We start from the raw sequence: 24,213 nt of genomic DNA, 5'->3' as shown, positions 1-24,213 counted from the left end.
CCCAAATTCAAGGTTTGAATCAGAAGATTAGAAGAAAGCAGTATACTCTTCCGGAAGTGTCGTGGTCTAAGAGTAAAATTCGGATTTTTGCAAAATTTAATTCAATGATGTCGTCACAAAATTTCATACATATCTCGCAAATTACATTCATCCTCATCTAATTAATTAATCCAATTAGGTAGTCAGCTATTTACCACAGCGAGATATACACTTGATAAGACGATCGCTTCCTTTCTACTGAATGAAAGAAAACACATCTCATTGCTCAGGCATCGATAATCAGGACGGTGGTAAAAAAGCTTCGTAATAATTTTTAATAAATGGAACCAGAATGAGCCGCCATTATACCAAATATTTGATTGACTATTGAAGAGAATCGGCGGACAACAGATGTCTTAAATGAATAATGATTCTTATCAACTAGATTAATGCGTTTCGTGCAGGTATACAAGATGGCGTGTCTTAGGGAGGAGCAATCGAATTTTTAGTGATAATGAATGAATGGGGTTATATAAGTGAAGCTAAATTGGAGCAAATTGGTGCTTTTTTCTGATTTTTGGAGGCGTTGCCGTAGAAGTCAAATCCGCAGGATTTAGGTTATTTATATACATATATATATATATATATATTTTTTTTTTAGTTCTTCAGAAGTAAATTCAGGTTCGTCTCACCTGAAAATTTATATTTGCAAATATAAAAATATTAATTCTTGTAGAGAATATCTAATGGATGATATCTGCCTGACAATTTTAACATAAGCGTTAAAATCTTTAATATAAAAAAGTTTGTTCTATTTAAAAAGAAAAAAACCAACGACCGTGACAGGACTCGAACCTGCAATCTTCGGATCCGAAGTCCGACGCCTTATCCATTAGGCCACACGGTCACATCTCCGTCCCTTTAAATACGCCCTTTTGCGCTGGACCAAACACCTAGCTACAATTTAAACTAGATAAATTTTATATCCTATACCTGTTTTCTTCCTTTGTGATCCGTCACTGTGTACCTACTGATAACAATCTGCTATAAGATAAGCGATGAAACGGATCGTTAGTTTACATCCTCTAATATCATTGCGGCCTGTTCGAGTCATTAGAGCCCATTGTCAGTCCCGTCGAGGCGAAATCTTTCCCGGTTTTGTTAAGGGTTAATGATTAATTATTTTTTTAAGTTTCGTAATCCTTTTTTAATCAATTAAAGGCACCGTTCGACGGCCCTTTCAAAACTGGTGTCAAAGATTCCTTTGTTGGCGCTATGGGTCCCCTGGAGGGTTATTGTCCTTTTGGAGCACTACTGCTAGACCATTTTACATGCCCAAGAGCTTGGCAATTTTATATTTCATCACTCCCTTAATGCGGCTCATATAGTAATTTCCTAGATTAAAAATACCGCTATCAGGATTACAAATGATTATTTCATGCAAAGCCACAATAGAGCGGTATAATATGACGTCTATATACAAAAGCCCTCCAGCGCAGACATAGAATCTCATAAATAACGCAATTCGGGACGACAAAAGGACACATTATGGTAAAAGTTTAGCCGAAGAAGAATACACAAAACCCTTAAAAGAAACATGTCCCTCTGTATCGTGCCAACAAATATCATTTATTATAAGGAAAAGAGGAGAAAATACTGAAAACGCCAAACAAGAGTATCAATAATGACGTTGACAATGGGGAAAATTTTCCTCTTGGTCGCTATAACTTACAGTGGTGTAGTAACATAAAATATTATTTGAATACCGGTAAGCATATGAGTTGAGACAGAGTCGGGCTGATACTGACCATCAAGGTATCCGCAACACTAGGGGCCTATATTGGGGGTTCTTTATCAATTTAGAGAGGCTTACTAGTAAAATATATGTGTACGCTGCGACGCCACTGGAAAGTAGCATATATCCAAACTTGCTATGATTAATGGGAAAGAACAACCTCAAAAGATCATGCAGCTAATGTTTCCGGATATTAAGGAAGCTCTCTAAATAGCCACCAAGAAAAAGCCGTATACAGAGCCACCCTATTCCGGTGGGCATTAGAGCTATTAGAAAAGGGCGGGGCATTCGAGTTATTGGGAAAGCTGTTATAGGAAGCTTCTTGATATTTCAAGCTTAATAAAGGAAAACATTTAATAAATAGTTTCACTTTATAAACATTATCAATGGTATTTTTTGTTTTCATTTACTTCGTTTATTATATTTTTCATCTCACTTGATGACCCCAATTAAGCAAATTTCATTCAGCTATGGAGAGTTATTCTATAGCTTCTAGATACCCATATCTTTTTTTAGTTTGACTTGAATTAATCGAATTCAATTTCAAATGTCATATCAGTATCTCCATCCTTGGGTCTTAGCAGGACCTGTTCACATGAAAACCATCTATATGGTATCAAGAACTTTGATTCCTGAAAATTTGAAAGCACATTGATACCAATTTGAACATTAAGAATGCATTTAAAATTTAAAACATTTGCCTTCGAGACATTGAGATATCAGCAATTAGTGCTGTACTTCTCATTAATCTCAAAGAGATCCTCATTAGTTATATTTTAAAGCTGAAAAATGACGATGCGAGTAACATGTGGCATCGTCGTCAGAACCACATGATAGGCGCATCATTGGCAAAAAGAGTAAATATACCAGGTATTTGAAGCCTAGGAAAGAACTACAAAAAGAACAATAAAGAACCGAACTCGGAACCCTCGGGACATCAGTTCTCGGCTTTAATGACGCAGGCGGACATCCATTGAACTGTACTATTTGAACCCTATCAACAAGATAACTTCGAAACCAATCTCTTATCAGCTGCTCCATCTTTTGTATCGGAGTATCGTGGCTAACGCAGTCGAATGCCGTTGATAAGTCACAAAGAACGGCAGAGATGACTCGACTTTATTAATTCCAAATATAGCCGTTCAAGAAAGAAAAGTATGGCATCCGAAAATCTCATAGCTGCTCGGCCCCTTACTGTTCAAAAGTGAGAATCGCATATCTAGTGAGGAAAAAGTAACAAAGCTCAACATTTGTTACTGAAACACCCTGTTTAGTTTTAAGCGTTGTGAAGCTTTAAAAAAACGGAAAACTCCCCAATATACAGTTACAGCTTTCTTTATAATTTCACGTTAGTTTTAATGTTGTGTCTGAGTGTTATTTGACAAAAAAGTATTTTCTGGAAAAGTATAATACAATTCCAGGAAAATTGTTCCATATCAAGGAAAGTTTCTTCTAACGTAAAACATACTGAAATTCACAGTATCCACTGCAAAGCAAATAGCCTCCTGAACATTGGGATTGGGTAATACTTTCGTCTATCAACACTGGGATCAATTCTGAAATGAAGCGACATGTGGATAGTACCTTAAATTTCAAAATTTCCCGGATGGAGTATACGCTGCTTGACCAATATTTGCCCCTTTGCTCTATAAACCTGCTTTACAAATCCCTCTCATTCCAATAAATTCCCCATTGCAGATAACAGGAAAAATCAAATATTCCATCAAAAAAACTAGAGGCGAGAACCGGTATCATTGATCGCATTCTTTTTGAAAACTGTCAGAAGCAATGCGGCTTTGTCAGGCGTCTCGCCAGCGTCATTGTGATCGCCTATTCGAGCCTTCATTATCTAAAAGTTGAAGCGCTGAAGAAGCTTGACAAAATAATGCAGATATTGGTAATGGATTTCGTCGCTTTCGAGTTTTGTGATTTTAAATGCAATAGCTTTTTCAATTTGACAACGGCAGCCCCGTTGTGTATTGATTGTTCCATTGTCGAGTCGCGTAATGGAAAAATTTTCAGTTCCAAGTGGTCTTGGTTTTGATGGAGATTCCTTCAAATGCAGCTCAATGAAACTATTGAGGACAACAGTGTGTTTTGTTTTGTACATAGCTGGCATGTTACCACCCAATAACTGCGCTTGCGTCGCAAGTAAGCTTTAAAAAGTATGTAGAGCATGACGACATGACGGGATCATGTTGGTGCAGTTCGTATTAGTTTAAGCAGGCTGAATTAATTAAGAAAAAGTATGAAATCTAATCATTGCTGGGTTTCAGCTGGCAGCCTTCCTGTGGGTTTCAGGGGGCAGAAAGAGCCTGCTGTTTCACTGGGGTTTCCAGGCCTCGCTGTGGAAGATTGAACACATGGAATTTAACACATGGAAAATGAAATAATATTGATATCTCAGCCAAATACATTGACTTTCACGTAAAAACGAACCATCCTCCTCCAATCTTCTTTACGGGAATTGTTCCCTATTTTACGACGTAATCAGAGATGGCACTGCATCCATTAGAAGGGCACAAAAGGGCTTTCATCCGGATTAGCGCTGAGAACGTCTCTCGAGGCGCAACCCTCAACTGTTTGTTTATCACTTTCTGCACTTCTATTAATAAAATGTATGCAGATTGAATTGTGTACTTTTCATATTTTTTATTCTCGGCACACCCTTTCACTTAAGTGATGCACTTGACGGGTTTTATTTCGATTTTTAAGTACCGATGAGAAGAAAACTGCTGAAAAATGAAGAGACGTATGATGAGTTCTGAATATATTAGGGGAGTGTCCTTCATCAGGCTGAAAGTTTTTTTTTAGGTACATGTACACCGTTTTGAATTTTTGAACAAGGGTCCTCCCCACCACTTTTCCACTCAATAAACCCCATTTAAAAATGTCCCCACAAAGCGTCCCGCACAATTTCCTTTTCAAAACGACACAATGTTATGTATCGCACCGTACCTGATTGACACTCGATTTAAACCCGCCGGATTTTCTTTTCATTCTTGTTTTAATATCTATTCAGCCGCAAGAATGTCATTTGCCGATTTTGTCCACTGCCCTTGTGTCTGGCATAAGCTTCTTTTGACGCTTTAAATTGATTGAAAATTCTGGCATCCCAGAGGCGTACGTCTGTTATATTAAAAATACCGAGATAAGGCAGACTTTAGGGCTTACACCAGATAACAATAATTATCTCCCCCTCATACGCCAAAGCATACATCCCAATTCTGAATGTTTAGCCCCACATTTCCAAATTGTTAATTAAAACCATCTGTACGGCAAGCACCAGCAGCAAAACGATCTCAAGAAAACAAACACATGCAAAATAACGTCTGAATGGGAATTTGAGCAAATGAAGGCTTCGCGCGATCTGGTTCAACAATAGAAGAGGGAGGACTCACTCCTTCCGATATTTGACGCCTCGCTCCAGTTTAATCGAAGACTTAACCCTTGTGCAGGGGATGGAGATGAATAGGTCCTATTGTTGTAGGAAAATAAAAAGAATGAGGCAAAATGCTGCATTGTGTACCTATTTCATAATTTACGACGGGCTTGGAAGTGAAATCGTAGATGTTAATTGATCGTTAATAATAATTGAAATCCTTCATTTGTAATGTGAATTTGGCAAGAAGTGAATTTGCTAGCAGAACGAGACGTACTTATCAAGCAAAATCGAGTTCCAAACTCATCACTTCAAAACTTGATACGAGGACAGTGTCAAAAATACTCGACCTGACACAAATAGCGATTTTTTCGTTAAAAATTTGCCTATATTACAGAGTTTGACGGTGTTACGTTTATTTATGTTTGTTTTAGAGTCGTTTTTAATTAACGCTTTTAGAGATTTTGTGAAGATGGAAAAAATTGGTCATAGATACGTGATTCAACACTTTCATTTGAAAGGTTTTAGTCCATTCAATATAAAAAAAAAGTTAGATTCTACTCTTGGCGAATCTAGTCCTTCATAACAACTTTAAGATATTGGAGTTGCAGAGTTTAAACACGGTCGTACGAGGTATCAAGACGAACTCCATAGTGGTCGACACAATGAGGTGACCACTCTAAAAATTATGATGAAAATTCACAAAACTGTACTGGAAGACCGTCGGATAAAATTGAACGAGTTAACAGACATGATAGGCATTTCAAAAAGTAACGTACATCACATTTTGACCAAACAATTGTATATGAGAAAGCTGTGCCTACGATGAAAGCCATGATTACTCACAATTGAACAAAAACACCTCCGTGAGGATATTTCAAGAGAGTGTTTGGCGAAGTTTCACAGTAATAAAGCCGAATCTTTGCGTTAATTCATAACCATGAATGAAACATGGATTCATCATTTCACACTTGAAACGAAAGAGTAGTCAAAACAATGCACTCAAAGGGGAGGATCGGTTCCAAAGAAGGCGAAAACCGTTCCATTATCAGGGAAGGTGATGACGTCAGTTTTTGAGATACACATGGGATACTTTTTATTGAATATCTCCCTAAACGAAGAATATTATACAAATTTATTGCAGCGTTTGAACAAAGAAATTATAAAAAATCGACCGCATTTGGTGAAAAAGAAAGTCTTGTTTTATTAAGACTACGCATCAGTCCACATTTCCGTTATTGCGATGGCCAAAATGAATCACCACGGTTTCGATCTTTTTCCTCATCTATTCTATTCGCCAGATTTCGCTCCCTCAGATTATTTTCTATTTCGAAACTTGAAAAAATACCTCAGTGGAAATAGATTGGCTAACAATAAAGAGATGGAGTCCGAGGTTAATGGCCATTTTGAAACATTCGAAACTTCTCACTATCATATAAACAGGGTATAGAAGACGTAAAACATCGCTAGGAAAAGTGTGTCAATCTCAAAGGAGACTATTTTAAGAAATAAGATAACATTTTCCAATTTCTTTAATTGTTAAGTCGGGTACTTCTGGGACTATCCTCGTATAACTGAAAACCATGGAGCGATTGCTTGAAAAAATTAGCTAAAATTATACGTCTCTGATAAAGATCGGCTCTTTATATAAACCTACACATTGAGAGTTGTAATATCTCTTTAAGTTTCTGAGATATGGAATCGCTTTGTAGAGATTTAATCGATTCCACGGTAAGAAGTATTTACAATAATAGATGTCATGAAAAGTTTCGTGTGAATGAATGTAAGTGTAAGGAAAAGTTCCTCGCATCTCCGCAAAGGAATCGAACGTCCCAGTAAAAATTGAAAAAGAAACAAAATGTTAGGTAGCGCAGAGATGTGTGTTTTTATTTATTAGCTTCATTAGACATATGTATGTATAAAGTATTTTCAAACTGTGCATATCCGAAGACGCACACGCACATGCGAGTGTAACCTAGAAAGGAATCAGAAGAGGCAGAATTGATACCTCCTGGTAGTTCTGCCCGTGGATGCCTGCGTTACCTCTCTGTATGCTTTCGGACAGGCGCAACTTAATGTGTGTGTATCTACTTTAATGCACATACGTTTTATATATATGTATACACAGCAACACGTGTTGTGGAGGTGCCCAACACCCTCTTTCCATTTCTACTTGAACGTTCAATTCCTTCTGCAGACGTATCGTCTCCTTTTCTTCTTACATAAGAGATAGAGGTAAGTACTTATCTTCAAAAAGCATGTTGATTAGTAAACACGATAGTTGATACCATTTATCAATGGTTGCGGAGCTCGCTATGATATTTTTTCGTCAGATTGGCACCCCCGAATCCTGAATTCATACTTAAATAAACTGATATTTCTATTGAAACATAATTTCATTGGAACCACGAAAATGCTCAATACCATTTCTTTATTTCATCGTTTCCATGGCTTAGTTGCCAGGACTTTGATCTAATCATACTCAGGGCACTAGATCAATACACTGGTATTTCTACCTGGAAGATTTCAAATTAATTTTCCTTATGACCTCTGTAAATTTGCTCAGATCGGGATGTAATATCGTTTGTAGTTTCTGAAATAAGCGGTCTTTTTCGATTTAAAAAGAGCTACCAAATGAATGTCTCAAACTGTATTTTCAGTATTTTTGAACTTCAATTGAGGTACCTACTATGTTGATCGTAAAGTCATTATCAGTCCATTAGATCGAGAAATAACTCCTCGTAAATTTTAATATTTTCCTGAAAATTACTCAAGCGGGAAATTGCATACATTTTTTTCTATACAATGTTTGTATTTTCAATCTCTGTATGCCGATATCTCGGAAAACTGTAGAGCAATTGCCGAGGAAAAAAAATCGTTTGGTTTAATACACAGTTATGATTTTACATGTAGGCTGTGTTGTAGGTACGAAAATCGCATTTTTTCTTACCAAAAAAAGAAACAGTTTTAATTAAAATCCTCCCTAGAGACAAAAAGTGGAAACAAGGAATAGAGAGTGATTAAAATCAACCTTTCTAGCACACAAAACGTATACCAGTCGAAAATAATTTTCCATTAGAAAGGAGACAAAGCTCGAATCGGAATGCGCCAACGTTCTTTTCACAAAATAGCAGCCACATTTCTTTCTTGCGCTGAATCCCTAAGAGAGCTCGCTGCTCTACAATAGAGCTTTTCTACCGAAAAGCTCGCCGTTGTATGACTTTTACGTCGCATTCAACGGGATGTATAAAGAACAAAGCTTATTCTAGAAGCTTTTACTTTATTCAGTTTCGATGTACTGTCGACAATGACGTTTTATTTTTCCTTTTAGTACGGATTGTTTCCTCCTACTATTGGAAATTCAGCGCTGTCTCCGAATTGCTTTTCAGTCCCTTTTTACCCGATAAAAGTAATGAAAAGAGAAACAATAAAGGGCTTGTTTCTGACCCATTTCATTTCATTGCACCGTTGATGTATAAGGACCAGTCTTTGTGTGCAATTCCCAATTTGCTGGAAATTGATACTCTCAAATTAGTTCAGGCTAGTTTGGGTCATTGGTACATTCATTAGAAAAACGATATTTCAATAACATTTAAAAAAGGTGGTATTTTAATAAAGCATGGAGATGTTGTACTATAATAAATATGATAAAGAATTTGCAAATTTTAGTGTTACAACTTGGGACCGTGAATGAGATTGGAATGATAATTTCATTGAGAAACATTTTGTATAATAGTCATTGTTGTTAATATGTAGTCTAAGATCTTCTTACATTACATCGTTTTTATTCTAAACAAATATCTGCAATATCTTAGAAACTATACTAACCCGCACTTAAAAATTGGGCAGAGCTACTCTGTATACAGGATATCCCAGGTTTCAGCCTAGCACATCCTCAGTTTCAAGCAAAAAGTTGATATGGAAAACCAGGATCTGAATAAATTTAAAAATATTCCGTATATATTTAGTCACAAATTGAGAAGTGCATCTACGAAGGCTCTAATGAGTCGTATATTCTCCAAATTCCAACTAAATATTTCAAAAACTCTAGGAGCTATGAGGAAACAATTTGAAGTTTAACATCCTGCATATCCTGCTGAAATGAGAAGAAAAGTCTGACCATTAGTGATTGAGAATGAATCCAAATGTCGACCAAAATACAGTGTGTTTCGCTAAAAAAATTAAGTTCGTGTTAAAAAATACACTTTTGATCCACCCTATACATTTAAATAAATTCTTATTGAACTCAGCGTTCTAGTCAGTGTACAAGGACCAGTCTTTGTATGTGGTTACCAATTTGCTCGAAATTGATACTCTCAGGGAAGCTATTGACCAGCTGAATCAGTAGCCCCATAGGTATCCCAACATATAATGCACATAGCTAATAGTTTCCTAGTTTAACCGCAGTGTATGCATCTGATATTTGAGTTTCAGTGGCTCCGTTTTGTGTGCGTCTCAAATGGACATTTCACAGCATTATAGCTGACACACAGCATAGTTTACCAGTGTATACAATAGCTTTGTCTGCATTGTGAGTGCAAACTAACCAATAACATTGTGACTGATCCCACAATTGAGATTTAACTGAACTGAAAGTCGTGCATAACATGAACAGAAAATATCCTCTAAATATGCCCTATTTTATTGCCTCAATGGACGTTATTGGATCCTATAGAGTTTGAACTGTTAATTACAGCTCAGGCATTAAAAGCCATAAAAGGCGAGCCATAAATTCATGTTTGTACTTAATCAAAGGACAAATATGTACTTTGAAGATAAGGGTTTTAATGGCGTATTTGCGTGACATAGAAGGCAAGCTCTCCCTTGGCACTTCTCAGTGTGTTAATCCTCAAAAATTTCCAAAAATTATAAATCATTATTATGGAGATATTTTCATAAAACAGACGCAGGCTGTTAATCAATACTAAACATTGACATCCAAAGTAGGTGCCTTTCGCCGTGCTGAGCATCGCGATTTGCATATGAGATTAAATGGGCCTTCAACACGCAGCCTTCCAATTAATTAAAACAAACTGAAGAGTTTTGGGCCGTAAAGTCGCCCTAACAGCACGCAAAGTTATTTATGTCATTATTCTTGTGAAACAAACCTTTTTTCTATGTCGCTAATGGAGAACGTCGGTTTTGTTTCGGTAAAATTTACAAATTAGACCACAGTGTTGGCATAATCACATAAAGGGAGAGATTTTCAGTACAAAGCGATTTTCGTGATAAATTTGTTATTGTTGTCGAGATTCAGGTCATTTATTAACTTATTCAGCTTTTGAAATATAAACTCAAGCGTGAAAGATTCTCAATCAAAATCAATGCAAGATCTTCGACGCTCTGGGTAGATCTGAGAGCTGGTAGATCGAGATCTACCAACGAGATCTACCAGCTCTAACCCAAGTTGCACAAACACAATACAATACTTTTTTTTGTCGTACACGTGCAGTAAAATGCTTTTAGCTACTTTTGCGCACGCTCCTAAGAAAAAGAAATTTGATGGATTCTCTGTTGTTCGCATAAATCGAGAGGACTAAAATTCATGGAGAAGGATCATAGGTTAAGAAGAAAATACTCCGAGCTGCAGATGAAAAAGAATAGATGAAAAAGTTAACAAACACATTGATTGTTACTCAAAGCTATGTTTTTTCTGGATCAGATCACCTTGCTGCTGGTACAGGTATTGATGGCCGATCATTAGTGACCATTGAAGGTGCGGTCTTTATCAAAGTTTTAGTTCTTCAAATGAAATCAAAAATATTTTATGAATCGAATCATTCCGACTTCCCCTTCTTGCTTTCGTTTCATTGCATACACTCTCACGACCCCGATTTGCAATTCATCTGGGACATGTTTAGATACTTTAAATTCATAAAGACTGAGCAACCTGACACCACCTTTCAGAATTTTTTTCTGCATATGCATAGTATAACAACATCATGTAGGAACCTCGAACCAACATGTGGATTCAAAAATACAGGAATTTGACAAATTTTCATCGCACTTTTTTACTATTGCTAATACAATACTCAATATATCATCATGCATGTGGTGCCAAAAGAAAGGGCGAAAAAGATTTGGCAGCACTAAATTAATCGTTAACAGATCATCATATCAGTAACAACTTAATCCTCAAATATACAGCGTGTTTCAGTCTTAACACGTATAACTTTAATAGTGTATTGAAAATAATGTCAGTTTGCTATATACACCAACTGTCAATAAGACTTTCTTCAGCAGATACAGGGGTTTCAAATTGAATTTAACAAATGGAAAATATTAAATTTGTTCAAAAAGGGGTAGAGATTCTTTAATGAAATTTTGGAGGTGTTGACGGCTATAAACGATGAATATGTTTAATTGGGAAAAAATATTTGTTAGCTTTTCCACTGGCGTGCCTATCTCCATGATAGAGGATATTTTTTCAGAAAAAATGGTACGCTACTGGCTTTCCTTCATAATTATTTTTGGATTCCTTGTTCAATTGTAGAGAAATAGTCCCCCTTGAAATTTTTTCATTCGAATCACCATTTCCAAGTAAAAAAATTAAAATAATTTTAAAGCACGTCTGAAATTAATAATTAGAATGTGCTTTAAAACTTTACTGGAAATTTTAAAAGAAAAGAAAAACAATTCACCAAATTTTTTTAAAAGTAAAAAAAAGTCTAGTTCAATGTACTTTCGACTTCTTTTTACCAATGAGTTAATGGCAGTGGATTTGGAGTGTGTCAAAAAAAAGATGTTAGGCTGCTAATTAAGCATCAAGTGGAAATTTTTAATTAACACTTGATTAGTAATAATTTAATATTCTACTCTTAATCATGCCTAAACGTTTTTCCCAACGTGGAATATGCAGATATCCATTTAATTTATGGATTTTGTAATGGAAATAGTAGTGCAGTGATAAGAAAATATCGGAGGAGGTATCCAAGATGAGTAATTTTCGACAAAGAAATTTTTATTGAAACCCATCGAAAATTTCAAGAACTGTGACTTGACAGGCCTGTAATTGAAAGACAATCGAGGATAAATCCTCAAGTGTTAGAGCTGTTCGATACTGACTCAGTTTTGAGCACTAGAAAAGCATCTGCACATTAAATCTTGGATCATACGTAAAAGTTTAGACATCACTTAAAAATTATCACAGAAAGCAATTTCACTTACAACCCTTACAAGGCTTGCTCCCAGGTGACTACAATAAACGGGTTCAATTCTGCGAATGGTTCCTGGACTCAACTGCTTTAAATCTTAAATTACTCCGGAAAGTTTTGTGGACTGGTGAAGCATGTTTCAACAGAAAAGTTGTGGTAAATTATCATAATTTACATGTCTGGGTACATGAAAATCCCCACACGATTAGGCCATCCACATTTCAAAATGAGTTTGGTTCGAATGTGTGACTAGGACTAATAGGACGCATCATCTGTAGATCACATTTTTCACCACACCGATTTAATTCTATTATTTATTTATTTTATTTTATTTCGAAACTTTTTGAATGAAGATCTGCATGAACTTTTGGAAGACATCCCTTTAATCAATAGATCGAAAGTTGGATACAGATGGTCGATGTTTCTGTTATTCTAGTCGTGATGTGTCAAAATGGTTAGATATCAATTATGTCGATTGGTAGATATCGAAGGGACCAAAATCAAAAGTTGGTTCCTCTGTTAGGGCCAGGAGCTTGGCTAGCTCGTTCTCCCGACCTCAATCCGTTAGATTGTTAATTTTTAGGGACATCTTAATTATAATTAATATCTCATTATGAAATTCTTACTTACTTTTTAATTTTTTATAAATTGGATGAATTACGACATCGAATTGTGTAAGGGTGTGATGCACTGAAAAGACAACCCAACCAAATAGGGGCTGCCATTAACTTATTGATAAAAAGAAGTCGAAAGTGCATTGAAGTGGATGGCAGATATTTTGAAAACTTAATTTAAGATTTAATTTGCTTATACAGGGTGTATCAGAATTGTTCTGCCAACTGTTTACTGTAGGTTCTTGTGTGGTGGTTCTATAAAATAAGAAATAAAACTTTTATAAACAAATGTTTGCCCTTTAGTTTCAAGATACAGGGCGTTAAAATTTAAGAAAAAAAAACCTCCGCCACTGACTGATTTATAAACGCTAGGAGTTTTTGGTTTTACGCCAGTCGATATACTGAACATGCATTCAAATTGTGTTTCAAATATCTCAAGAGCTTATGAAATGAAAAAATTAAAAACTCCTTTTTTTTACTTGAGTTTTTAAAATGTACTTAATCAAAAAAAAAAAAAAATTATGACTAAACAGCTTGAAATACCATAAATTATGAAGAGGCAAAAGATTTGCTGAACACATTGGCACATATCATGAACTACTTTAAACGAAATATACCGAGCGTTCCAATTTTTTATAACTAAAAAGGACACATGAATGGTTAAAGTTGATAATTTTTTGAATCATGTCTACCGATATGCTAAATTCATGTACCATATTTGATTTAAAAAATTTAAGCCGTTTAGAAGTTAGAAGATAAAAACTTTTTTTCTTAAACTTTAACACCCTGTATCTCGAAACTATAGGACAATTAAACGTTTGTTTATATAAATTTTATTTCTTATTTCGACCGAAGGAACCTACAGTAAACAGTTGGCAGAATAAATTTGATACATCCTGTATATTAATATTAATTTGATACCTACATAAATTGATACATACGAAATAATATTATAACTTTTGATGTAAAAATATTCAAGACTTATCTTTAAAAAAAAGTGGTCAATTGTTTTCCTTTTCTTTTAAAATTTCCAGTAAAGTGTTGGTACCATTACGTTATAATTATTAATTTAGGACGTGCTTTAAAATTATTTTAATTTTTTTACTTGGAAATGGTGGGTCGAATGAAAAAATTTCAAGAGGGACTATTTCTCTACAATTAAACGAGGAATTCAAGAATAATTATGAAGGAAAGCCAGTAATTTACCACTTTTTCTGAAAAAATATCCTTTAACATGGAGGTAGGTACGCCACTAGAAAAGCTAAAAAATATTTTTTCCGGTAAAACATATGCATATGATTATAGTCTTTAACACCTCCAAAATTTCGTTAAAGAATATAATTCTTTTTGAAGATATTTAATATTTTCCATTTTTTAAATTAAATGTGAACTCTCTGTATCTGTTAAACGAAACCTTATTGGACGTTGGTTTATATAAGAAATCGACATTATTTTTTGACGTTCAATTATTATTAAATTATTAAAGTTATACGGGTTAAAACTGAAAGAGCCTGTATCTCCCTGATTGCTTCAAGTTGAAAATTGTACGAAGGAGGAGGATTCTTGATCAATCCATTTTGCACTGGCAATTGAGAATTTGGGGACACAATCCCTTCAGGACTAATGAAACATATCGTTTAATTATAGACTTTCACTAATATCTTCTCCGTACAGTCCCAGCTTTTCAACTCTAGTTTTAACCCTTAAATTGATTTCACCCCCATGAAAACATGCTCCCAGCCCACTGTGCGGTAAATCACACAAGACGTCATTCCACGTTTCATTTACATGATAAATTTCCACTAAGACTCGGAGTGATAATACGATTTGCTCGGTGAAAGGTGAAAATAAATTGATTTCGCGTTTCTGGTGACATATTAATGCACATATTAAGATTTTCTTGAGGAGTCTGATGCGTACAAATCCGGCCCCTGATGGAACTCATTACCCGTTCTGCGAGATTGTGCTCGGTATAATGGTGTTTTGATGAATTGGCAAAGCTCAAGCAGAATTACGAATTATTTGCTCGTGACGTTAATACGTATTCTCCGATCATGTATAATGGATTATGGAGGTTCTTAACAAATAAATTGGTTACTAAACTTTTACATAAAGTCCAACGGAAATATTCAGTTTTAGGGCATGTAAGTGGGTATAGCATTAGAAGCCAAATCATGGTAAGTATAAAACGAGGCTGCCCTTAAAAGGGCTCTGTGGTGGAGACTCCCTGGCAACGAGTCGCATGGAGGCAAAGGGTGTTGATTCGTGCCGAAATCCGTTAGGAGCCCTTCGTTTTCCTTATATACTGGGGCGAGTTGATTTGAGTAATCCTGCATATTATAAAATATGGGAAATTTATTGGTAAATAGGTACTTTACTTACGTATTTGATATATTGCTGTTGAGACTGACAGGGTGGATTTAGGGCTGTAGGACTATAAGCCATGGAGTAGCCAGGAGCTGGATTTACGTCTGCCCCATATTGCTGCCCTATATCCATGTTCATGGATCCAAATTTCATTACTGAAGGGAGTTTGGCTGCTAAATTATAATCAACTCAATTATAATTATTACAATTATCCGAATCAATATCATACATGTGGCAAAAAACGTGCGATTAATGGCCATTTGCAGAGGACCGCAATAACCTTTCTTCCTTTTGTGGGGTTCATCTCCTTGTTTGCCCTGATTCGGCTTCCTTCTAGGCTTGTATTTGTAGTTAGGATGATCTCGCATGTGCTGAGCTCTAAGTCGTTTGGCTTCATCAATGAAAGGTGTTTTCTCGTTTTCTAGAAGCAGTTCATAAAATGAAAAAGTCACAGAGAAGACGTATGAACCTACCAGGTAGAAGTTTCCATTCAGTTCCTAGCCTTTTCGAGATTTCCGAGTTGTGTAATCCAGGGTTTCCGCTGGCAAGTTGTTTTCTCCGGAGCCTGGACCAGACCATGAAGGCGTTCATGGGGCGTTTCACGTGGTCTGGTTTCTGAGTAACGTCGCTAAAAAATTACAGATTGGTGATAGATGGTAAGGAAGAGGGCATACTACATTGTTGGTGTTTTACTTAGGAACTCAATTCTTGAACCTTCTCCGAGGACGACAGTAATAGCGTGAGTCTCCTTGATGCAGTTTAAGAATCTGATTCTAAAATTACTAGTTATAAAAATATAGTAACCTCATAAAAGTAACACTAACATCACAATCACCACAAGACATTACACAATGTTCACCTCTTTATACTGAATGACAGAGGCCTACAAAAAGACTGACCACAATAAAAGGCGCACCGCTTGTGTTTAACGCTCAGTACACATTGCATTGTAGTTTATCGACAATGTCTGCATTGTCAACTAACTTTATTTAGAGGAAAAAATTATTTGTTCACAATCAAAATAATTGCGCCAGTAAATGGGTATTATTCGATGGGATAAATACGTTTGCGCCCTGTTTGCATTGTTATGTCAGGTGCATTGTCGATGTTATGTAAAAAATTGCCCGGGATTGACAATGAGTTTTAAAGGACAATGTGTAACTGAATTGGTAAATTTGTTGGTCTTTTTCTGAATTTTTAATGTTCTGTCCAAAATCCGCTGACCTTTGGATGACTGGACCTCCACGTTAAAATGTATATATAAAGTTAAATGGAAATTGGAAACTGATCAAGTTCTTCCATGTTGATTTCCCTGCAACAAAAAAACTTAAAATTGCTCGGGTTTGATTCGAGTTGAAGGGTTTTTCTCAAAATTGAGATTTTGAGAAAAAGTTGAGGGCCTCCATACCAAATTTCATTAAAGATTCCTCACAAAATTCTATCTTAGGTAGACGTATTTCAACTATCAATTCGTAACTTTTTTCTGTATATTGAAATAGTGTCACACGTATGTGATATATCCAGTGCTTCTCATCTATTTGCATTTTGTTCATTCATATTTTCCTAATTTAATTCTTCATCTAGTTTAGCTTCAATAGTGATCATCAAGACTTTGTTGGTTTTGTGTTACCAGTTTCTTAAACGTCAAAGAAGGTTCTCATATCTCTTTATTGTTCCTTGTTAGACTTAATTTTCCAAATCTCTTCTCTGTTAGTTATTTTTCTTATCATACATTTATTCAAAAACTATAGACGAATTACGGCAGACGGAAGACAAGGGGGTACTGAAGACACTGATTCCAAGAATTGTTTTGTTGGAATCCCTTTTAACTTTAGACTTGGCAGAAATCGACCTGATTTAATAAGTTCATTTCTCACTTTCTGAAAGAATCTTTCACATAAATTCATGTATAAATAATAAACTTAAAATTCCAAGACGGCAAATGAGCTTTCCGCCTTCATTGCATCGTTATAGAGAGCGTCTTATAATTCTGGAACACCCTGTATATCCGTTAGTGTTAAATTCGCGTACTTAAGATTTGTTTGTTTGATGTTAAACACTGTCACAATTTTTTCCTGTTTTTGTGATACTCACTGGCCAATCAGCTTATTGCCTTTGCTGAGCTTAAAAACTCCGCCAATGAAACCGCTAACCTGGCCCTGCAGATGACTCTTCAATTATCGAGATATCTTAATTAACCCTCATTTCTATGCAATTGTTTAGGTCGACGGGTTTCCTAAGGATATATTGTTCCGCTAATTTTCGAATTCCCCATTTTTCCAAAGGATTAATAGGAAACCAGCAAGCGCATTAATCGCTTAAAGCCCCAATATGGAATGCTTTTGAAGAACTAATTTTAAGCCACATGCTCCTTAACTGGAAAGGTGAAATATCGATCATACAGTTTAATTAAAAAGCTTTTTAAGATTCCCATTCCTGCAATTGGCTGCCATGCAATTAAAAAAATAAAGGGCGAGTTCAGCACTGTATGGACAGCCTTAATCCACCTTGTTTGATCTCGAATTTTCCACGATTACCTGAAAGGCTTCAGATTCGCATCAGGCTGAAATTGAAACTTGTTAAAAGAGATCTCGAGATTTAATTTATTTCCGGCAATCAATTAGTGGATATGACTTGATTTGTCGTCCCCAAAGTGGTTTTCAGTTTGTATGAGCCGGGGGTTGACAAATTGCTTATGACTCGAGAGGACTTTTCAGTCCGGAGTTTTCAAGTGTTATTTCTAAGGCTTTGGAAATATCTCTTTAATTACTAGTAATATAAAGGGGGAAGAAAATCACCCATCATCAGTAATTGAAAACGATCTTTTTCCCACATTGTTGCACCTGCCGAATGCTAGAGGGTTGGTCAGATGTTTGGGGTTAGCGGGGTGGATGAAGGAGGAGGGCTGAAAGATGGAAGCTGTTCCTATTGTGTTGCGCATAAAACAATTACTGTGGCGGAAAGCAGCTTCGCTATACGGATTGGCCACGGTTCTCGCACAATCACAAACGATAAATTTTCCTGAAGAGCGGATACAGTTCATTTTCTGAGGTGTCTTTGAGTCATATTAAAACAGGATTGAATATTGAATATTTTACTAAACGACGTGAAATAACGAGAACAAGGGTCTTCGAATTTCTCTTCTAATCCGTTGGAAATCGATATTTACACAATCGTCGTACTAATTTTATATACAAACCTTTTCACAATATTCGAATAACTTAAAACGAGGCAAAATCAAAATAAATCTTTAGACTTTTAGGGCGGTATTCTAGAGTACACGTCTAAAAATAAGTACGTTTTCAACATTTTTTTTCAAAAAGTATTGCATATAATTTGGCAATTTTTTTTTTGTTGGAAAGGTATTAGTTAGGACAGAAATTTTTTTTAAATTGAAAAATATGTATTTATTTATTTATAAGCTGCTTTTACATCGATCAAAAGAATATTAGTTCTGCTGGCGCAAGTAATTCCGGTCCTAAATATTTGAAATAGAAAATCGAAAGAGATGTTTAAACTGATTGACTGTCGCAATCGTCCGTACCAAAAATTTTAAATTTCACTGTAAATTAACAAAATGGCGGTGTTTTTTGCAAAAGTCAAAAGAAAGGTACATTTTCTTGCGCTCTATATGAAGTAAAATTATGTGCTAAAATTAAAATTTTAACATGATTGAGGTATGAACGATAGCCATAAATGTGCTGAATATTTTGTTAAGTTTTGAAGCCAATATATTCAGCCGTTTTTGAGTAATCACCTGCGCCAGGTGTAAAAATGTCATTTTGAGAAAAACGTTTTCAAATGAAAAATTCACAAAAAATGTAACTTTTACTATTAATCAGCAATGCCAGAATCATGTACAAGTCCCTCCTCTGCATCTTCAGCTGCTCCGGCCTCTTTTCTGGCGATGCGAACTCTTCGAGGCATCGGAGCTTAGTTGGTTTGTTCGGTAAACGCACTCATCATCAAATTCCCGAACATAACGTAAGCTTTTGAAATCAAGTACGCATCTTATTGTATCAAAAATATTCAAAATAGATGCATAATTTTCGTACCACAGGCAGCAGTACGAGTGGCAATTTCTAAGATTTTCTTGCCGCAAAATATATATTTAAGTGCTAAACATCAAACGCAAGAGTTAAAGCTCTCGTTACTCTTTTCCGTGTTGGAACCTAAGCATTTCTCGAAAAAATCGTATTGGCTTAAATCTTGATATATTGGCATTAAAACCTGTTGAGTTTCTTCATCGAAAGCAGGTGGATGAGAATACGCAGTTCCCTTGGCTTTATGCTGTTGTCACTTATGCCACGAGTTTTCATCTTCAGAATAAAAGTGATGTAGAGGCTTTTTAACCGTAGAAATGTTGTGATAATAAGTAGCCCATATTGCTTTGCGCATGTCCTCCACTAAATCAGGATGTCGTCGAATCACTAGTCCGTAATACAACGACAAATCTTGCATTACTTTATTGGTTAAATTCGCAGTTTTTAGTTTAGATTTCGATTGGACCTTTTTCGTTTGCTTTGCTTTCTGATCATTATTTTCAGACTGTCTCTGTGTCTTTGCCAGTAGCAAAAGCTATTCTTTAACTACTTTTTCTTTCCTATACATCTTTTTTTACATATAACACACATTTTCTTTTTTCCCAACAAAGTCATCACCGCGAAGAGCAATTTTGAGTAGATTTTTGAAAGTTTTTGCGTCTCCATCATCGATGTAAAAGACATATTTTACATTATGATTTTGCAGTGATCGCTAAAACATTTCAGTAATGTCATTTTCTTCCATTTTCCAGCACTACTATGTTGATTTGCTTGACCATTTTCCTCGTGAGTGTCGTATCAAGCATCATACTCTTCTGCACCTTCTTTGCCATTCCATACATGGCATGCACGACAGAAACTTGATAACTGATTGATAATAATTTTGATCGAAAAATTGAAAAATAATTTTCTATATGATCACACTGTAGGAGAACATCTAAATAGACATGTGCACGAAAAACCTCAACGTATACTTTATTTACCTATTTCAACCCCTAGTGCACGCTTTTAGTGCCCTTGCTTTAAAGCATTATTATTAGTCAAAAAGAAAGGAATTCCTTAAACCAACTGTGGAGTATTAATTTTAAGACAATAAACTATCGAAAAATACAATTCAAAAAACGCAAAAATACAAAAAAAATCAATTTTTTTGTGTTGTTACATTAAACTACCTCCTTGAAACTCAGAATAAAAACATGTCAAAACTGCGCTAAAAACAGAGAATTTTGTAAATAAAACACCGTGTGTTTTAAAAAAATGTTGATCAAGTAGGCTTTGGAATTATTCGATACCGACCCCGTATGTCGTTGATATGTTCTTCTGTATTATCTCGAACAAAAACAAATAAACCTAACATTATTTAAATACTACACCGTTTACCTTTAGTACTTGTTGAATTTTATTAAAACTAATCTTCTTCAAGGCTTCACGGACTTGTATGTTGGTTAGTTAAAGTTTTCTGAGTGCTAAAAATGGTGTTTATATTCAGACAAAAAGGCTTTATGAGTGAGTCTTATTTTCAGAATAGACAGTTCATAAACGGAGAATGGGCCTTTGAAATTCAACCCTATCTTCAAAAGTTTCGTGAAAAATTTCCCTACATTGCAGTGCTGAAATCATAATTTCGCGACACTTTGAATTATGTTGTGAAATTGTTTCGTTAAACGGGCAGTGTTTGAAAGAAACCGAGATGTGGTAGATCAACTAAATGAACCCTAAAACTTGTTGAAAATGCAAGGCGAGTAATGGATGACAATCCCAGCACATCTTCAAGAACACTTTTTCAACAAATGGATGTATCGCCTAGTACTTGTCGTTTAATTCTGAGATTCAACGACATTAATTAAATTATTTTAATTTTATTTAAAGTAATTAAATTTTTATTTTATTTAAATAATTAATCAAAAGAAATCTGGAGTTGTATCCGTTCGAGGTATAAGTGTTTTAGGAACTGCAGTCCGCGGGTTATCAAAAGAGATTAAAATATTTCAATTGGTTCATATTCGCAACGATCTCCAGATTTAACCCCATTTCACTTTTTCCGTTCCTGACGCTAAAAAATACAACTTTTAAAACTCTGGTACACACAATTGGTGATTTTAAAAACAGAATTCGACAAGAATGTGAAAGTGTTTCTCCACAAGCTCTCATTAGAGTCTTAGATAATATGAAACGTAAAGTTAATTTGTGTTTAGAAAATAATGAACTATTTTTTCAGCATTTGTTGTAAATGGAGTAAATAAATAAATAATAATTAGATTAATTTGTTTTATTTTCTTTTGACCGCTAGTAAAAGTAAAGATTAAAATGAATTACATTCTATTAAATGAACGAAAACTAATTAAGTTAATTAACATTTATAGAATTCTGAATGATTTCATAATCATAAAGACTATTTGTTCGAATGTACGCACCACTTTTAACACTCAGAAAATTTGAACTAATCAACACAGAAGTCCGTAGAGTCTTAAAAAAAACTATTATTAATAAAATTTAATAAATAATAAAGGTAAACGGAGTCATTTAAGTGAGGTTAGGTTTATTTGACTATGTTCGAGATTACGTAAAAAAACGTATCAACGACATACGGGCTCGGCGTGGAATAACTTTAAAGCCTACTTGACTGGATTTTTTTTAACGCACGGTATGTGTCAGAAGGCCTTTGAAAATGGTCACATTATCAAATAGAACGAACCTTATTACGGAACCTTTGTCCGGTTCTGATAAGTTTTTGTCGAATTTAAGCAACTTTTTATTACAAATTGATTGATGTACCACACAATTGATGTACTACATCATAGTAATTTACATAATGTTTTGAACATGCATTTTCCTTAGCTAAATATACCACTGTATATGTAATCTCTAATATTATATTAGAAAAGGAAGCTTCTGTGGTAATAAATAAAAAACATTGTGATTTACCTGAAAAATAGAATACATATTTTTGTTGTCAAACTGCCTTATTAATCCCGGATGTAGAAAGCAATCAAAAGCTTTTATTGTCAGATTTAAAAATTATAAGATAATTTATTGTTGTATTTGAATTGTGACGGTTTGTTTAGTTCTATTGACACGTTCTGTGGTAACACCATTTTGATTGTTGCTGAGGTATCACAATACAATATTTATTATAATTATGGACATAATTATTTCATTATAATGAAATTTTCACGTACTAGCAGAACCTTGATAAAAACTAGGATCTACTATGCAACATTTGCCAGAAAATTAGTGGCATCAGGTGCCGAAATATCAATGCCTGCACTTATTTTATCAGGAGGATAACATCTACCGAAACAATGAAATATGTATTGTAATAGCAGATTATTGATGTACTGTCTGTCAATTTTATCTAAAAGATAATTTCCATGGACATAAAGAAATTAATCAATGATGGGTCTTTATTCCATTGTTTCTATGAAAATTATTTTCTTGACAAAGTTACCTAAACTTTAATTTTTCAGCACTTATTAAAGCAAATTTGTGTAATTATTTTCCTAACAAGCGCTGAAAGACACTCGGCAAGAAATTAGGTAATTTTTTTGCTACCAGCTTGTGATCTTAAACCCTTTGATGAACAGATGTAAAGCTCAGTTTCAGGGCCTTGAATTTGTAGAAATATGTAGGAGTGAGAATAAGATGTTTTGACCAATTAATTTCGCTAAAAATATCATTCTTACCTCACATGTTGACCTCACACTATTGAATCAGGCTCTAGTTAATCAGTGTGGAAAAGTAACTGTTAACATTTTGTGGGAAAATAGCACCCCTTCAATACTAGAGCGTAGTTTTGCTACTAGCACTAGTACAAGAAAATACAACTCTCTGTACCTAAATGAATGGAAAGTGCGTTCTCCGACATGAGATTACAGAAGCTACGTTTTTATTATATTTTTCTGGTAATTTGAGCAGTTAATCAAAAATTCCAATACCAGGTATTCTCGTAGCCTCACATCAACATATCTAGCGCCATCTTTCGACAAAATACTAAACTTTAAATTTCTCACAACCAGCAAACCAACAGCTACAACCATATAAATTATACTCTGCAATCGTTTCAGCTTATTTTAAAGGCAAACAACCCTATTATTTGTCACACTCCTTACTATATTTCGTCATAAGAGTTTTAAGTGACATTACCACACCTTTTTAATTCTACTCATTTATGAAAAGAAAAGTATTGATTTAGATGTGAATGTGTCAAAGAATTGAAATAGTTGGCAGTGCTAGATGTAGATGGTGCCAGATGAGATGATCAAAGTTTCTTGCGAATTGATGGACTATACAGTTAATCGTCAGTTAATTTATATTATGAGTTTTTGGTTTTATGTGGAAATGATCTTTATAGAAATATAACTATAGTTAGAAAAAATTAAAAATTTTCTTTTATAGTTACGTAGAGTTTCTAGACAATAGCTGACCCTTATCTTCAAGACCGTGTGGCCTAATGGATAAGGCGTCGGACTTCGGATCCGAAGATTGCAGGTTCGAGTCCTGTCACGGTCGTGAGATTTTTTTTTCATATTGTTATATTTTTATTTTTTAAAATTAATAATTTTGTTTAATTTTTGGTTCCTTAGATCCAAACAGTTTAAGAATTTTTAAGCCTATTTTAACAAATTCATTACGCGTTTGAGTTATGTAATAATTTCTATTCTCACTTTTCAATTAAAAATTAATTACTTTTCTTATTAAGGACAAGTTTTGTTAAGCTCAAATGATTTTCACAACTTAAAAGTTACGAAAGGTGCCTCTGCTTATTCTAAAATGGTGCCCATTATGGATGTTATTTTAGTTCAAAACTTCAAACTAAAGGTGGATTTCATATTCGAAATATTCAAAGCACTAAGTGCGTATTGAAGTAAATTCGTTACAC

At 34.8% G+C, this 24,213-nt stretch overlaps 1 protein-coding gene and 2 non-coding genes across 4 annotated transcripts; 1 reads left to right on the top strand and 2 right to left on the bottom strand.

The window, feature by feature from the left end:
• Positions 1-813: 813 nt before the first annotated feature.
• TRNAR-UCG (transfer RNA arginine (anticodon UCG)) lies at positions 814-886 on the bottom strand. Its single transcript has one exon. It is a non-coding gene; the product is annotated as a tRNA-Arg (tRNA).
• A 13,031-nt stretch (positions 887-13,917) lies between these two features.
• Positions 13,918-16,191, bottom strand: LOC136418467 (uncharacterized). 2 transcript variants are annotated; one of them, XM_066404536.1, is made up of 5 exons: positions 16,096-16,191; positions 15,765-15,919; positions 15,521-15,712; positions 15,307-15,464; positions 13,918-15,254 (listed from the first exon to the last, which is right to left on the bottom strand). In XM_066404536.1, exons 1-5 carry the CDS (start codon positions 16,134-16,136, stop codon positions 15,060-15,062), a joined length of 741 nt encoding a protein of 246 aa, XP_066260633.1. In that variant the 5' UTR covers positions 16,137-16,191; the 3' UTR covers positions 13,918-15,059. The 2 variants fall into 2 exon arrangements, with proteins under 2 accessions (XP_066260633.1, XP_066260641.1); XM_066404544.1 differs by having other exon boundaries at positions 15,307-15,461.
• A 7,579-nt stretch (positions 16,192-23,770) lies between these two features.
• On the top strand, positions 23,771-23,843 carry TRNAR-UCG (transfer RNA arginine (anticodon UCG)). The gene has a single exon. It is a non-coding gene; the product is annotated as a tRNA-Arg (tRNA).
• Positions 23,844-24,213: the final 370 nt, after the last annotated feature.

This window comes from Euwallacea similis, chromosome 2 (genome assembly GCF_039881205.1).
Source record: "Euwallacea similis isolate ESF13 chromosome 2, ESF131.1, whole genome shotgun sequence".
In the NCBI taxonomy this organism is placed as follows: domain Eukaryota; kingdom Metazoa; phylum Arthropoda; class Insecta; order Coleoptera; family Curculionidae; genus Euwallacea; species Euwallacea similis.
This window is presented reverse-complemented; position numbering and strand designations above follow the sequence as displayed.